General features: G+C 45.7%; 1 protein-coding gene across 3 annotated transcripts in view; it reads right to left on the bottom strand.

Moving 5' to 3' along the window:
* Nucleotides 1–15819, bottom strand: part of MYRIP (myosin VIIA and Rab interacting protein) — a 135373-nt gene that overhangs the window by 21724 nt on the left and 97830 nt on the right. For all 3 annotated transcript variants that reach the window (XM_054385155.1, XM_054385156.1, XM_054385157.1), the window contains exons 5-8: nucleotides 15162–15259; nucleotides 14770–14850; nucleotides 13723–13872; nucleotides 2136–2313 (exon numbers count right to left, since the gene is read on the bottom strand). In XM_054385155.1, coding sequence (XP_054241130.1) covers nucleotides 2136–2313; nucleotides 13723–13872; nucleotides 14770–14850; nucleotides 15162–15259 — 507 coding nt within the window. The remainder of the gene's footprint in view (nucleotides 1–2135; nucleotides 2314–13722; nucleotides 13873–14769; nucleotides 14851–15161; nucleotides 15260–15819) is intronic.

The following is a 15819-nucleotide window of genomic DNA, read 5'->3' as shown; positions in this document are numbered from 1 at the left end:
GTGGCACTCGGAGCCATGGTTTAGTTGTCAGGAGGTGTTAGGTATTAGGTAATAGGTTGGACTTGATGATCTCTGAGGTGTTTTCCAGCCTGGTTGATTCTGTGATCACTCATTGCATGCCCAACTGGCCATAGATTCCAAAGTGGTCAGGCACTGGAATGGGCTGCCCAGGGAGGGGGTTGAGTCACCAACCCTGGATGTGTTTAAGGGTCGTTTGGAAGTGGTGCTTGGGGATATGGTTCAGGAGTGAACCTTGTAGAGCAGGGTTCTGGGTTGGACTTGGAGATCCTGAGGGTCTTTTCCAACCTGAATGCTTCTGTGATTCTGTAATGGGCAAAAGCAAGTGTTGCTTCTCTGTGAACTCTCTCCTGGTGTGAGCCAGGCTGCCACACTCAGTCAGAAGGCACCCTTTAAAGTCATGGTGATGACTATTTAAAAGTGTAAGAGTGCTTGGACCAAAGCTTTTATCTGAAAGACTGATTTGGGAAGGGGGAGAGAATGCCAATAACAGACATGTGTAAATCCTGCCCTTTGCAAATGTCTTCAGTTCTGTACACAGTTCTGGTCCTCCCCCTTGAAAAGAAGGAAGAAGGATCAGAAAGGAACAGTGAAGCTTGCCCCAGGTTCTCAAAACGCTTCTGTTCAAGGAATGATTAAATAAGCCAGAGTGCTGGCATCTGGAGGAGAGAAGACTAGGAGGATCCTAAAAGAGATGGAGGCATCTCTTCCAACCTAACTACTAGAGGAGACCAAATGAAACTAGAGAAATCAAGGTTCAAAGAAGTGGGATGCATGGGGTACCAGGCCTATGGAGATTTGTGCCTAAGAAAGCTATGGGTGCTAGAAACTAATCTGGGATAAAAGGGAGATGGTTAAGGACATGAAGGAGAAATCCACTGAGGTTTTATGGAGAAAAACAAAAGCACAAATTCATGGTTTGGCTCTTGAGTCCTAATTTAAAGCAGTGCAAACTGTAATCAGAATGAATTGTGGATTGTTTTCTGGCTACATGACTGAAAAACCCACTGATGTTGCCACTCTGAACTGTCAGCTGAGATTTCTTTCCTTTTCTGTATCCTAATCCAGAGCTGCTTCACTCCAGCATAGCTGAGATCCCATTTACACCTATTAGCACAATAAGCTCAAAAGGCACCATGATTTCATCACAAACATGGTTCTCAGATGAAAGAAGCAGAACAAATCCTCCAAGCAGAGCACTTGAAAGGAAACGGGGTCGATCTGTCATTCTGTTATGGTTAAGCAATTGTTAGCTACTAAATTGCTCAACAGTTCAATTCAATGGGACTGAAGTGGGTTCTTAAATTTAAGCACCCAATTAAGCACCTTGCTGAAAGTAAGCCTTCCACTGAAATGCCAGGAGAACACCACTTCTGACAGGGGACTGAATGCACAGTTCGTTAAGTCAGCTTTTAGTACTACTTTACTCCCTCTTTCTGGGGGCAGGAGGCGTAGTGACACTGTCCAATCCTTAGTCTCCCAGGTTATCAACTAGAATGACAGATAAGCAAATGAAATTGATGGGCAGCCCCCATCTCTGGGCCCCACTACACCCAAACAGGATTTGGCTGCTTCAGGAAGGCTGGAGAGGGACTTTTAGTAAGGGTGTCTAGCAACAGGACAAGGGGGAATGGTTTGAAGCTGAGGTTTAGACTGGATCTTAGGAAGAAGTTCTTCAGTATGAGACTCTGGAATAGGCTGCCCAGGGAGGCTGTGGATGTCTCTTCCCTGGGGGTGTTGAAGGCCAGGTTGGATGAGGCATTGAGTAGCTGAGTCAGGTTGAGAGGTGTCCCTGCCCATGGCAGGCAGTTTGGAATAGATGATCTCTGGGGGCCCTTCCAAGCTGAGCCATCCTAGGATTCTGTGATTCTGTGCAGGTGTTGCCTAGTGCTACACTCTTGCAGCCTGATGAACACTACAGCAGAACAAGAGAGGCAATGGAAATGGAGCAGGAACCACCCCCTGCAATGACAGCCTGCACTTATGTCATCTCGTGACCTCTACAAGCACAAGGGCCAGGGGAAGTCCCCTGGAGAGGGTCCTGGCTTTCAGTCAGCTTCATTCCCTGTGTGAGTGGGAGCCAAGAGAAGAATCATATCCGTACTAGAAATATTTACTTGTTTCATTTAGTCTGTCCACACTCTTCCAGCTGGGCAATGCAGAGAGCTTGTGTTCCTTCTGCTTCCTGAATTGTCCTTTCTGGTGCTTCCAGAGAGCCTCAGCCACAGATGATGCAGGCTCTTGTCCTTTGCTGGGTGTCTCTTCACCAGCCAGGGAGAACGCAGACTGAGACCTCTGTGGGAATAAAAACCCAAAAGCCCAATTTAAAACCAGAACTACTTCACGATTACATTCTTTACTGCAATTAGTGTGAGTATCCGAGTTACCCAGGGAAGTGTGGGATCTGCTAGCAGCCAAAAATGGAATTGAATGTGTTCAACAGAATTGTTTCAGCACTAGTTTGCTCGCTGATGTGCATTGCTGATGCTGTGTGAGAAGATGGGAAATTGTTTATACTGCCATGGACCAGATAGAAAGAAATCCAAGGGCTGGAGGGATAGCCTGAGGGAGCTGAGGTGGTTCAGTCTAGAAAAGGGAAGAATGCAGGGGAACCATAGAGCTGCCTTCCACTACCTGAAGGGATCCTACACAAAGGCTGCAGAGGGAATTTTCCTAAGGGTATCTAGAGACAGGGCAAGGGGGAATGGTTTGAAGCTGAGGGAGAGCAGGGTTAGACTGGAGCTTAGGAAGAAGTTCTTCAGTAGGAAGGTGGTGAGACTCTGGAATAGGCTTGCCCAGGGAGGCTGTTCAAGGCCAAGTTGGATGAAGCCTTGAGCAGCTGAGTCTAGTTGAGAGGTGTCCCTGCCCATGGTAAGGAAGTTGGAGGAGATGAGCTCTGAGGTCCCTTCCAACCTGAGCCAGTCTAGGATTCTACAAAATTTGCAGCCTGAGCTATGACAAATTGTAACTTCACTTCACTATCATGAAACAATTGCTGAACTTCTCATTCTTACAATAGATAAGGTCCAGTTCACGTCTGCCTTGTCCTGCAGGGTGTCTGTGTAAATGCTGTTACACACCAAAAGCAGTGAGTTATGTGCTTGTCTCTGCTTTCACAGGACCAAGAATATTCCCATAGTCCCTTAGGACACCTTTTTTCCACATCTATGGCAAACACTGAGAGAAAAGAGGTGCTGAAGAAGGAATATCTCAGGTCTGCGCTGCTACCCACACTGCCTAAGCCATCTGAAGGTAGCTCAGGAGCACCTGCACTATAGGGCAGACTTATCTTACAGAAGGTGACAGCTTGAAGGGTTGAAAAAGGTGAAGATGAGCATGCAAGACCTGTTGGACAAAAAGCACTGAACAACAAGGAGCCCCTGAGAAGAAAGCAGTCCCAGTCCCATGTGGTTTAGCAGCCTAAGATGTCAAACAAGCTTATCCAAACAAGCTGATTTCAAACAGGCTGATCCTTCAGAACTGTGTGCTGAGACATTAGTGCCAGGCAAGAGGGAAACTGCTCCCCAGTTCCAGCCAGCTCTCTGTGGAAAGCAGGAAACCATTATTATTCAGGAATTATTGCCAATTCCCAGGAAAATCCCCCCAGCTGCACCAAGGGAAAAAGCTTTTGGTGCCTCCAAAGGTTGTCTTGGGGCTACTCTCATCCTTTTTCCATGCTTTACATGAATTTTTGATAAAATCTGTCTCAGACTGCTCTGCTAGAAGTATCTCTTCTCACTGAAGATGGTTCAACATCACAGACGGCTTAAGGAGAGAAGAGTAATACCAAGCTAAAATAGATCCTGCAAAAGGACAAAGTGATGCTGCTGGAGGAGGTTGATGAACCAGCACTCTGCTACTTTTGTCATTCTCTGTAGTTCTTGTGTCTGGAGAGATGTAAATGATCAAGTCATGACAGCATTCTAATTCTAATTCTGAGCAACCTGATGTAGTTGAAGATGTCTCTGCTCCCTGCAGGGGGGTTGGTCTAGTTGACCTTTAAAGGTCCCTTCCAACCCAAAGCATTCTGTGATATTAATAAGTTCCAATTAAGAATAAACAAGAAGAGAGGGTTAGGTTATTTCTTGTTCTGAAAGTTAGTTTAGCTAGGGCTAGAGGAAAAAATAGTACAGCTGTGTTTTACTCAGACAAGTATGGGTGAAAGGAAGTGCAAATAGTCATCCCTGATAGCAGTTCAAACCCCTGGTAACACTGGCAATGATACAAAAAGGGAGTCTCAGTAGCCAGGACTAGTGTGGGATGAGGAAAGCAGGAGAACAAACCATGGCATAAGCAGAATAAACCATGGCCATGTTTTTCAGAGCCCAAAGCAAATGTTTGTCCACAAGTCTATCTCCAGGTACTGACCAGCCTGACTGATGACTCTGTCTGAAAACCACAGGTAGCAAAATTCAAAATGTAAGAGAGCAGGCTTGAGAAGCCTACCCAGGGACTGGTGCTCTCTGTGCATGGATGAAGGGAAGTCCAGGAGAGGAGACCACAGCTACCCCAACAGGCCCTTGAGACAGTTCACATTAGAACAAGGGACATGACCGACCAAACCCTGAACTTTTACTAATTGCCTACAGACCTGGCTAGCAACAAGATCTCAGTGCAGAAGAACCAATCCAGTCCATTTTATGAAAGTATCCAAATAACACAGCAGCCTAAATACAAATGTTATGAGGAGGCAGGAATGTAAGGGCTATGGTCCTGAGCAGGAGGCTCAGGATGGACCATATCACTCTCTACAACTACCTGACAGGAGGTTGTAGTGAGGTGGGGGTCAGTTTCTGGTAACAAGTGCTAGGATAAGAGGAAATGACCTCAAGCTGCAACAGGGGAGGTTTGGGTTGGACACTAGGAAAAATTTCTTCACCAAAAGGGCTGTCAAGCTCTGGAACAGGCTGCCCAGGGCGGTGGTGGAGTCACCCCTGAAGGGATTTAAAAGATCTGCAGGCGTGGTACTGAGGGACACGGCTTAGTGGTGACTTGGCAGTGCTGGGTCAGTGGTTGGACTTGATGATCTTCAAATTCTCTTCCAACCAAAATGATTCTATGATTTATAAAGACATGAGAGATGAAGAAAATCCTTTCTTCCAAGCTAAAGCTACTGGCACCTTTTCTAATCAAAAGTTCTGGTTCCTTAGCTAAAAAAGAAAACCTGTCAGCCAGGTGGTGCTTCAGGTCTATTTATTTGTGCTGGATGGCAAGCCTGCCCTGCCTGTTTGCAGTCACAGTACTGTGACTGCTGCTTTCTGCAATCAATTGGCACATCAGCAGGTGGCATTGCAACCCAACAGCTCATCTGCTGTCTTCTCTGCACATACTCCTCAGGCATGTGCTGCACACTGGATTGCTGTGCAGGACAGCACAGCTTGCAAAAGACAGTTACAGCACTGACAGACACTCAGCTAGAGATGAGTTCCTCACCAAATCCTGCCTGCTGGCATCTGCTGTGAGATCACTCAATGGGAGGGGCTGGAAGGGACCTCCAGAGATTATTGAATCCAATCTCCCTGTCAGAGCAGGATCACCTAGGGCAGGTCACACAGGAACACACATCCAGGTGGGTTTTGAAAGTCTCTAGAGAAGGAGACTCCACAACCTCTCCGGGCAGCCTGCTCCAGGGCTCCAGCACCCTCAAGATGTTTGTTTCAAAAAGACATTCCAGACATATTATTCTTCTAATTTTTTCACAGAATCACAGAATCAACAAGGTTGGAAAAGACCTCAAGGATCATCAAAGTCCAACCTGTCACCCTACACCTCCTACACCTCATGACTACTAAACCATGTCACCAAGTGCCAAGTCCAATCCCCTCTTGAACACCTCCAGGGATGGTGACTCCTCCACCTCCCTGGGCAGTTTAAATCCCTCTTCAGAAGATTTATGCTGCATAGTTGTAATGAGTGGGTGGAGAGAGCTCAGCCTTCATCCTGTCCTGGGCTAGCACTAAAAGGAGTAATTTTTGCATCTACAGTCCTGTTTCCTTGCTGGCCTTCAACAAAAGAAAGAAGATTAAGGAAGGTGTGAACAAAAAGTCAATCACATTCAATGTCTCCTATTACTTAATTGACAATTTCATGCTTCTGAACAGTGAATAAATAACAAGAAGTAAGCAAAAACAAGAACAAGTTTGCATAAAGTTGCATAAACACTTCTGTATGTTGAATTTAATGTTGATAATCTCTGGATTCTTTACCTGGAATAACTCTTTGATATGTATTTAGAAAGAAAATAGAAAGATTTTGCTCTACATTCTTCCTCCAAAGCTGAAAGACTGTAGGAGAAGTCAAAGAGGTCATTCAAAATACATCCCATGAGCAACTGCCTGAGCTCTACCAAGGGCACTCTGGATCACACAGGTTTTCTTCCTCTCTTCCCTCTTTTCTCTTTGCTCTGGTTTAACTGCAATTTATTTTGCACTTAATAAGAGTAGATCAAAGACTCTTCCAGCTTCAAGAGGGACTGAGAACCTGCAGGGTCACCATGGCAGGAGCCCTTGAATGCACTGTGACCTTAATGCCAGGGCTGAGGGCAGGGAGGGGACCTCTGGATCTGGGCAGCAGAGTCCTCTGCCGTGCAAAGTGTGGGTTTGAGAAGTGCCTACCTTGTCCATTCATTGCTCTATGAATGCAGTCAATGCACAGACAGAACCAGCAGGTCCCACCCCCTGAGGGATCCCTGAGCATCCACAGCTAATGCACCCTTTGTTAAGTAAGCTCCCATGGCAGGAAGGAGACAGCATGAGCTGGGGAGCAGTGCAACCCTGGGAGGGGAGAAGGCTCCAGGGAGACCTTATTGCAGTCTTTCAGTACTTACAGGGGGCCTGTAAGAATGATGAGGACAATGTTTATAGCAGGGCCTGTGGTGACAGGACAAGGGGGGATGGCTTTAAACTAAAAGAGCAGAGATTCAGACTAGACAGAAGGAAGAACGTGGGGGGTGTGAAACACTGTCCCAGTTTTCCCAGAGAGGAGGTAGATGCTCCATCCCTGGAAACATTCCAGGTCAGGGTGGCTGGGGCTCTGCACAACCTCATGTAGATAAAGATGTCCCTGCTCACTGCGGGGGGATTGCACTAAATGACCTTTCAAAGTTCATTCCAACCCAAAACATTCTATGATTCTAAGAGTCTATACAGAACTTCATTACACAGCCATGAGCACAAATCCTTGAAGAGCAGGCTGTAAGAAAGCTTCCTCTCCTGCAAAAGCCTTAAGAACTCATTGTTCACTAGTGACAAACACAGCCTTGGCCACACTGGGTGCTTTGCCATCCTCCTACTGGCCTCTTAGGCAGCCAATCCCCTTAAAAGCATTTTCCTTTACAAGGAGTAAAAAAATCCTGCTCAGCTAATCAGGAATGGGTCTGTCAGCAGGACAAATTGCACAGCTAACAACATGTAGAGCTCCATTTGGGGGTGCATTCATTTGGTTCAGTTTGCATTAGCTGACCTTGATGAATCCACAGATGGGTTGCAAGGGAGAGAGACAGGAGGTTATTCCCCAACAAACCTTGCATGCTGCTGAGCATGCAAGCAGCCTCACACAGCACCAAACAGAACCATAACCCACAGTGTTTGAGGGAACTCCTCCTCTACCAAATAAGTAGCCCCACCTGTGAAAATAACAGAGCAGAAATGAAAATCTGGAAGCTACTCATAAGGGATATTTAAATATTGGTTCCAGAGTGGGAGTTTAAACAGCCTTTTAGGGGGGGTAATGATTGAGGGAAGTGCTAGCAGCATAAAATGGCATAGTTGAATCAATGCAATGCATTGATGTGAACAAGCCCACTGGAGGTTCTGGTAAATCAATTGTTAGGTGCTTTGACAGAAGTAGAAGGCAGAGGCACCAACGCAGCTGTAACCTAAGCAGTGCCTTTCCAGGTGCCCTTGTCTGTTCACTTGTCACTCACATGATCCCCCATGGCCTTTTCTTCTCTCTTCCTCCTAAACTTGGAATATTTATGACATCTTTAAAAAAATCAGCAAAAAACAAAGAGAGGAGACGCCTCCCAGTTGCAAACCAGCTTGCATTTACAGGACCTGAGAGCTCAGTTAGTATCCTGTGATGACAGAATTTCTGTAGTGCTTTACAGATGAGAAAGCTGAGCAACCACAAAGGCCAGCCCCTGGTTCTGGTGTAGGGCAACATGATTCTAAGCTGCTGCTGGCACTGGGACATGCACAGAAGGGTAGGGGAAAGAGGTGAGCTGGAAGAGAAGGCTCTGAGGAGACCTTACTGTGGCCTTCCAGTATATGAACGGGGACTACAGGAAAGCTGCTGAGGGACTTCTTAGGGTATCAGGTAGTGATAAGGGGAACGGATCCAAACTAGCAGAGGGTAGATTCAGATTGGATGTTAGGAAGAAGTTCTTCCCCATGAGGGTGGTGAGACACTGGAACAGGTTGCCCAGGGAGGTGGTAGAAGCCTCATCCCTGGAGGTGTTTCAGGCCAGGCTGGATGTGGCTGTGAGCAACCTGCTCTGGTGTGAGGTGTCCCTGCCCATGGCAGGGGAATTGGAATTGGATGACCCTTGGGGCCCCTTCCAACCCTGACAATTCTGTGATTTTCATCTCAAGCCTGCTTGCAGCCTCTCACAAACTCACTTTTTTTCCAATAGAATACCTTTACTGAATACAATTGCTCTTTTTCCCCCCATTAATTTCTAGGTTGCTCAATGCCCTGTGTAACTTTCCATGCCTTGTTCTGACCCTCATCTACAAAGTTGTGTTCAGCAGAGCACTCACTCTTCAGAAACCATCACTGTATCCCCTGCTCAAACTCCCTCTTGACAGAGGCACAGAGAAGTGTTCTGTGTTTATTTGCTGCTTGCTGTGACACACTGATTTCATCTAAAAATAAAGTCAGACCTGTCAGGCAGCCCAGCTCTGAGCAGCACAGGTTTGAAGTTAGACCTTAAAGCATTGTGACACCCAGCAGTGTATTAGGAGAGCATCTTTAAAAGAAAATGAAGCTGAAAGAATCACAAATGATTGAAACTATTTGGAAAAGAACATAGGATCACAGAATGTTAGGGGTTGGAAGGGACCTCTGGAGAGCTTCGAGTCCAACCCCTTTGCCAGAGCAGGACCATAGAATCCAGTACAGGTTGCACAGGGCTTGAAAATCTCCAGAGAAGGAGACTCCACAACCTCTCTGGGCAGCCTGTTCCAGTGCTCTGGGAGCCTCACAGTGAAGAAGTTCCTCCTCATGTTGAGGTGGAACCTCCAGTGCTGTAGTTTCCATCCATTGCCCCTTGTCCTGTCACAGGGCACAAGTGAGCAGGGGCTGTCCCTTCCTTCCTGACACCCAGCCCTCAGATATTTATAGGCATTTATTAGATCCCCTCCCAGTCTTCTCATCTCTAGACTAAACATCCCCAGGTCTCTCAGCCTTTCCTCATAAGGAAGTGCTCCAGTCCCTTCAGCATCCTTGCAGCCCTGCATTGGACTCTCTCCAGCAGATCCCTGTCCCTCCTGAACTGGGGAGCCCAGAACTGGATGCAATATTCCATGTGGGGTCTCACCAGGGCAGAGTAGAGGTAGAGGAGAACCTCCCTGGATCTGCTGGACACACTCTTCTTAATGCACCCCAGGATCCCATTGGCCTTCTTGGCCCCCAGGGCACATTGCTGTCCCATGGAGAACCTGCTGTCCACCAGCACTCCCAGGTCCTTCTCCACAGGACTGCTCTCCAGCAGATCACCTCCTAACCTGCCCTGGTGCAGCAGACCACATTCTCTGTCCTCTTTCCAACTCCCTTTAATGCCTTAAAATCATCTTGGTTTTAAGTGCAATTCATCTGAATTTATGCCTTCATGGGCTTGATCATATACCTAGCATCCAAAACCATCCTCCTTGATGTTTGTTAGGTAAATGACTAATACTATAAAACCAAGAATCAGAAATCTTCTGCTAGAGGTACATCTCAAACTAAATAAACAGCTTTAAAGGGACAACATTTCACCTGCAGAATCAGCAGATGACAGTAAGACTTGGAAAGCACTTAGAGAAATTTGGATCTTCTCATAATAAACATTAAAAAACACCCCCACAGACCCATCATTTTCTGAAATACGAAGTGCTTTTCCATCTCAAAGTGTACTGTTCTTTCCTATTCTGGCCCCAAAGATGGTGCTGCAGTTGGCTTCTTCTGGAAGGAAAGAAGACAGTGAATAACATATCAGGAATGAGCTGCTCAGCTTCTGGAGATGTGCACACTTGGCTCATTTGGAGTAGGTCCCAGCAATATACTCTGTGCAACCTTCTGATCCCAGCTCATGAATGAAAGCTAAAAGTTACATCTTGCCTACAGCAGGACACATTCCCTATTTAGACACAAAAACGATGTTTCTGACACAGAGCTGCTGACAGGTAGGATTTGATGTCAGGTGGTATCCACTGCCTACAAAGCCAAGCTGAAACAGCTCTCCCACTGTGTTGTACAACTGCTGATCAGGATGGATTCCTCCTCAGAAAGCTTGTCTTCAAAGATCTCTCTGAGACAAACCTACAAACACATCAAGCACCTCCAAAAACTCCAGGGATTTCCAAAGCAGTGCTGGACCTCAGGCTTGGGGAACTTTTCTTCTCTTAAAAAAACATAAATAAATAAAATCAAAGGGAAAACAACAACAACAAAAACCAAGAAAGAAAACCCAAACAATTGTTGTTACACTGTGGACCTTAGAATTAGCTTAACCAGTAAATTTCTGTTTCCCCTGTGGTGCATCATAATGTGTGTTTAATGAAATCCTCCTTTTCCCTCTATCCCTAGCTGGTTTAGACACTATAAATTATGGATGAGGTTCTGTTTATATATGCAATCTTTTAGCTGTAAAATAAAGAGCACTAATAAAGCACTTAGAACACACCAGGATGCCTGTGCTCTGGTGGTGTTTAAATGGGATACAACATGCCCAATGGTCCTCTGCTCTCACTGGCAGTGATGTACTGGGGAGAAATGGGCTGGAAGAGCAGAAGAGCATCCACCCATTGCTCCAAGCTCCTCCTGTCCCAGTGCTCTACAACCTTTGCTCACTGGTAATGAGAAACAGATGGTGCCATCCATCTCTTTTTATGAGATGGGGAAATAAACTATCACTATTTTTAGCATGGACAAGGGACCTTGAAATCTAAGAGGAAAATATCTATAGCTACTATCACCCCACAGCACTGCAGTTAAACAATCAATAACATATTTCAGGGAGATGTGAAGATCAATGGAGTTTGCTCTAGTCAAGCAGGTTGCACGCAGCAGGTCTCTTGGCACTGTGCTGTTCCCACCTTACACTGCTCAAGTTCTCTGCATGCAGCATTTGCTTCCTAGTGCAGAGAGGAAGTTTGATGTATTTAATGATGATTTCAAAGCAAGGGATTTGGGATGAGTAGGGAGGGAATGCAGGACTTCCAGAGCCCACGGGAAGTTACTGGTTGATATGGATGAGCTGCAGACAAAGAGGTGCCATTAAAAGGAAAAGGGTTTGGCAGGCAGAACCACACAGATATATCTGGGATTATTACAGCTCCCCTCTACCCTGTAAGCAAGTGATGCTGGGGTCTGGTTTATACTAAGAGAATTCTCTCTTCAAAGCACTGCAAAGATGACCATGAGCACCCTTCAGAGGACAAAGGAAAACAATCAAACAATCCTGGCAAAGCAAAAGGCAGGAACTGAATTTATGGGAGGGGTGGGATGGTCAAATTAATTTGTGTTCCTTAGCACCCTGTGGGAAGACAACTGGACCAAACAGTGAGAAATGTGCTCTCTGTAAAGAGAGCAGAAGTCCTTATAAAGCACTGCACACACCTGGATCTCTAGCACTGACTGATGACTGCAGAAATTTGGAGCTGGTCACTGCAGCTTTTCTCAAATTAGGGTGACATCCCTGCTACTCCACTATTTTCCACAGTCTACTATTTTGCAGACCAAGCTGGGACTCAAACTTGTGGCTTCAGAACAGAATTTCAAAACATCTTGTGTTCTGCAAACGCAGAAGAACTTCTGGTGTGGTAACTGAGGATTGAACAGTGTGTTTCTTTAGGTTCCATCCTTAAACTCCAGAAAGAAAACTCCACTGAATCAGACATAAATTTAACATTCCCTCTCCTGGCTTTTCCTTTCCACAAGCCAGCTGACTAGGAGCTACAGAGCAGAGTGTTTGAACATGCTCACCCTGACTTGTTAACAGCAGCAGCTTAAAGGCTTCAGCTTGGAAATCAGCAGGGAAGAAGGGAAAGGGAAGTCTGTGTCTCAGCAGTTCCAGTCCACTGTCATATTCTGGCCTGGCTCAATTTTCACTGGCAGTGTACACTAGCACTGGAACTCATCTGTCACTGCCCTCCGTCTCTGACTGAAATAGCCTAGCACAGCATCATAGAATTGTTCAGGTTGGAAAAGACCTTAAAGATCATCTGAGTCCAACTGTAAACCTAATCCAAGCCTATAGCTTATTTTCACTTCTTTTTCCTTGCTGCTGCTCTTAAAATGTTACTAATGCAGTTTGTCAGATTTTCTTCAGCTTTATAGTAGGAATTAAAGGCATTGTGCTGAGAAATAAGTGAAAGAAAGAGGAAATACCCTCTAGTCTAAGACATAAATGGTGCTCTACAGCTGGGCTTACTCTTTTTTGTTGGCAGTGGTTGTTTTCTTTCAGATAGATAAGGAGAAAAGAAAATTACATAACCCTACCACTGCACAAAAGAAAATACAACATTCAGCAAAACCCCAAACAAAAGCTAAGTGAGCATAAGTGGTTTGAAATCGGAGCAGATTTAGAAATGGATGTTAGGAACAAGTTCTGCACCATGAGGGTGCTGGAACACTGCACAGGTTGCCAAGGGAGGTAATTGAGGTCCCCTCCCTGGAGATATTCAAGGTCAGGCTTAAAAAGGCTCTGAGCAACCTGATCCAGTGGGGGATGTCCCTGCTGACTGCAGGGGCTTGGACAGGATGACCTTCGGAGGTCCCTTCCAACCCAGACCATTCCATGATTCTATAAAATCAGTTTTAAGGCATAAACACTGAGGCACTGAGTCCTGTTAGCACTCAGATGAAGCAGTGAGATTGCTCATATCACAAACTCAGTCCTCCCCAACACAGAGTGCCTGTGATGTACTTCCATGGCCCGTGGCGTGCTAGGAAGCACACAACTGAGGGACGGTTTGTCCAGACACAGGTCTAATGCTTGCTCTCTGAATCACAGAATCAACCAGGTTGGATGAGACATCCAAGATCATCAAGTCCAACTGATCACCCAACCCTATCTAGTCAACTAGACCATGGCACTAAGTGCTTCATCCAGGCTTTTCTTAAACACCTTCAGGGACATCAACCCCACCACCTCCCTGGGCAGCACATTCCAATGTGCAATCTCTCTTTCTGGGAAGAACTTCTTTCTAAGATCAAGCCTAAACTTTCCCCTACACAGCTTGAGACTGTGTCCTCTTGTTCTGTTGCTGATTGCCTGGGAGAAGAGACCAACCCCCACCTGGCTACAATCTCCCTTCAGGTAGTTGCAGATGGCAATAAGGTTTCCCCTGAGCTTCCTCTTCTCCAGGCTCACTCTCTGCAATTTTTTTGCAGGCTATTCTCTGCAATCTCTCCACACCATTCCATGCAGCAAACATACTTCCCTGTGACTTCCCTCAGACAGCAGCAGAAAGCATGGCTGGCTGCTGCTAAGCCACTCACCCACAAGGTGTAGGAGCCCCTGCGGCTCCCTGGAAACGTCAGCATGCTCTGGTCTGAGACGGCGACTGACGGCAGCCCGCTGCTGCGTGACGCCGGCCATTCAAAGTCAGCCTCAGCCTGCTCGGCCTTGCTCTTCTGCTTCTTTATAATCTGTGAGGCATGGCACAGGGGGTGGGAGGGGAGAAGAAAAGGGGCTTGGAAAATTGTCTGAGCCCTTTGGAGAAAAGCTGCATTAACCCTGTTAACACTGGAGTTTCCTTTTGCTTTTGCTCCATGTCTCGCAGGGATGATGCTGGCAACTCTCCTGGGTTTCTTCTCATCTAATCGTACTGCTTGCAAGTGCATAAGCACCACCACCAGAAATCATAATCCATGCCTGGAGGAATACCTGAGTAACTTGGCAGAGTGGTTACTTGACTGTTTAGGAGAGCTCAGCAGGACTCTGCTCGTGCCTCCTCTTGCCTTGCTCCCAACCGGCCAAACTCAAGTGGTGTTTGTTCCCACTAGTCCTCCGTTTCTGTGCTGCATCAGTGCCAACTGGGAGCTTTGCAGGAGAAGAATGACCTTTCCAGAACTCAAACACACTGAGGGTTCTGTGATTCCTTGGGTGTCTCATGAACATAATTCTATTTTAACCAAGTGCTTTCAGTGTGTGCTGCAGATGCAGGGTTTTACAGAGGGTATAGTCAAGAGCCACACTTCATTACATTGGAGAACTTTCTGCCTTTTGGGAAATGAAGTACAGGCATAAAATTCCATTGACCAGGGTCCTCCTTTTCCAAGCAACAACATCACACACCTGAGAGACTGGCACCTCTCAGCTCTGAGGGTGCAGGCCATCAGTTCAGTCACTTGATTATACTCATTAATAAATTGCTGTGTCTGCAGGACATGGCTGACTAAGCCTATGCTGTCAGACCTGAAGTTACAACTTGTCACTCACTCTACATTGGTATCATTCCTTTTTGCTGTTAGAAGAGTTAAAGCTCACTGGGATTTGTATTTAGGCTGCTAAACAAGCCAGGGAAAAAAAAATACATGCCATACCTTCTGCACAATGGTTGCAGCCAGCTCTTCTATGAGGTCCTCCTTGTGTTCCTGCAAGTAACAGGCCTCGTTCTGCTTGTCCTGCATGAAAATGGATTATTTGTAGTTGCTAACATCACATACAACCAGAAACTGCACAGTTCAGGAAATGGGTGATATGGCCCATTGGCAGTGGGGGCAAAAATTACAGCTACTTACATTGCATGTTACCTTCTGAAATGCAACGTGTCTCTTGGACACCAGCTCACAAACCCCACTTCCAACTCTAAGATACTCACTAATTCTCTATGTTTGCTTTTGCACCTACTTGGTTTTGCACTGCTACCCAAATTAAAGGGAACATAACTGCTCCATTTCAATTAATCCATTTGTCACAGTGTTTCAAATGTTACCAGGCTGTCACTGTAGGTCTCTGCCTTAGAAATAGCTTCTTCCACTGCTTCCTCTGCAACACGTAAGGCCACAGCAAGGGTATCCATCATACTGTGTCCTAGGTGAAGAATAAGATAAACCACCATAGTCTTTGTATCTGGGAGTTCATTTTGCATAATGAGCTCCAAAATTCAGACTGATATTCTGAACATACATTCAAATTCTTAGGTTGCTCACTCTAAAGTTCATTTCCTCAATCCATAATTATGCACAGTAAAATAAACACCTTCAGAGAGAGGATTTTTTTCTCTATTTCTATGTCACTTCTCAAATGCAACTATTAAATATAATAAAACACACTACTTGCATCTTAGAATATTTTATTTTTTATTGTTTTATTCTTGTTTATTTTAGAATCCAGCAAAATATTTAAGAGAAAAGCATAGGATGAAAATCTGGAAGTTTCCTATTAACACCAACAGAATATAGGGAAAAGAATGAAAAAAAAAATACAGGAGTGTGGGAAAGGAAATGGGAGAGAAGGATCAAACCCAGAACATTATGAAAATCACACCAGAAAACATGCACATTTTAGCTGTAGTACTGAAGCAAGCCATCCCAGAAGCATAGCAAACAGAGCACTTCTGGTATCTTGCTGAAAGTTTCAGCTAAAAGACT

The sequence above is a fragment of the Indicator indicator genome, chromosome 11, assembly GCF_027791375.1.
Source record: "Indicator indicator isolate 239-I01 chromosome 11, UM_Iind_1.1, whole genome shotgun sequence".
In the NCBI taxonomy this organism is placed as follows: Eukaryota; Metazoa; Chordata; class Aves; order Piciformes; family Indicatoridae; genus Indicator; species Indicator indicator.
Note: the sequence above shows the minus strand (reverse complement) of the source record. Positions and strands in the feature narration are given on the sequence as shown.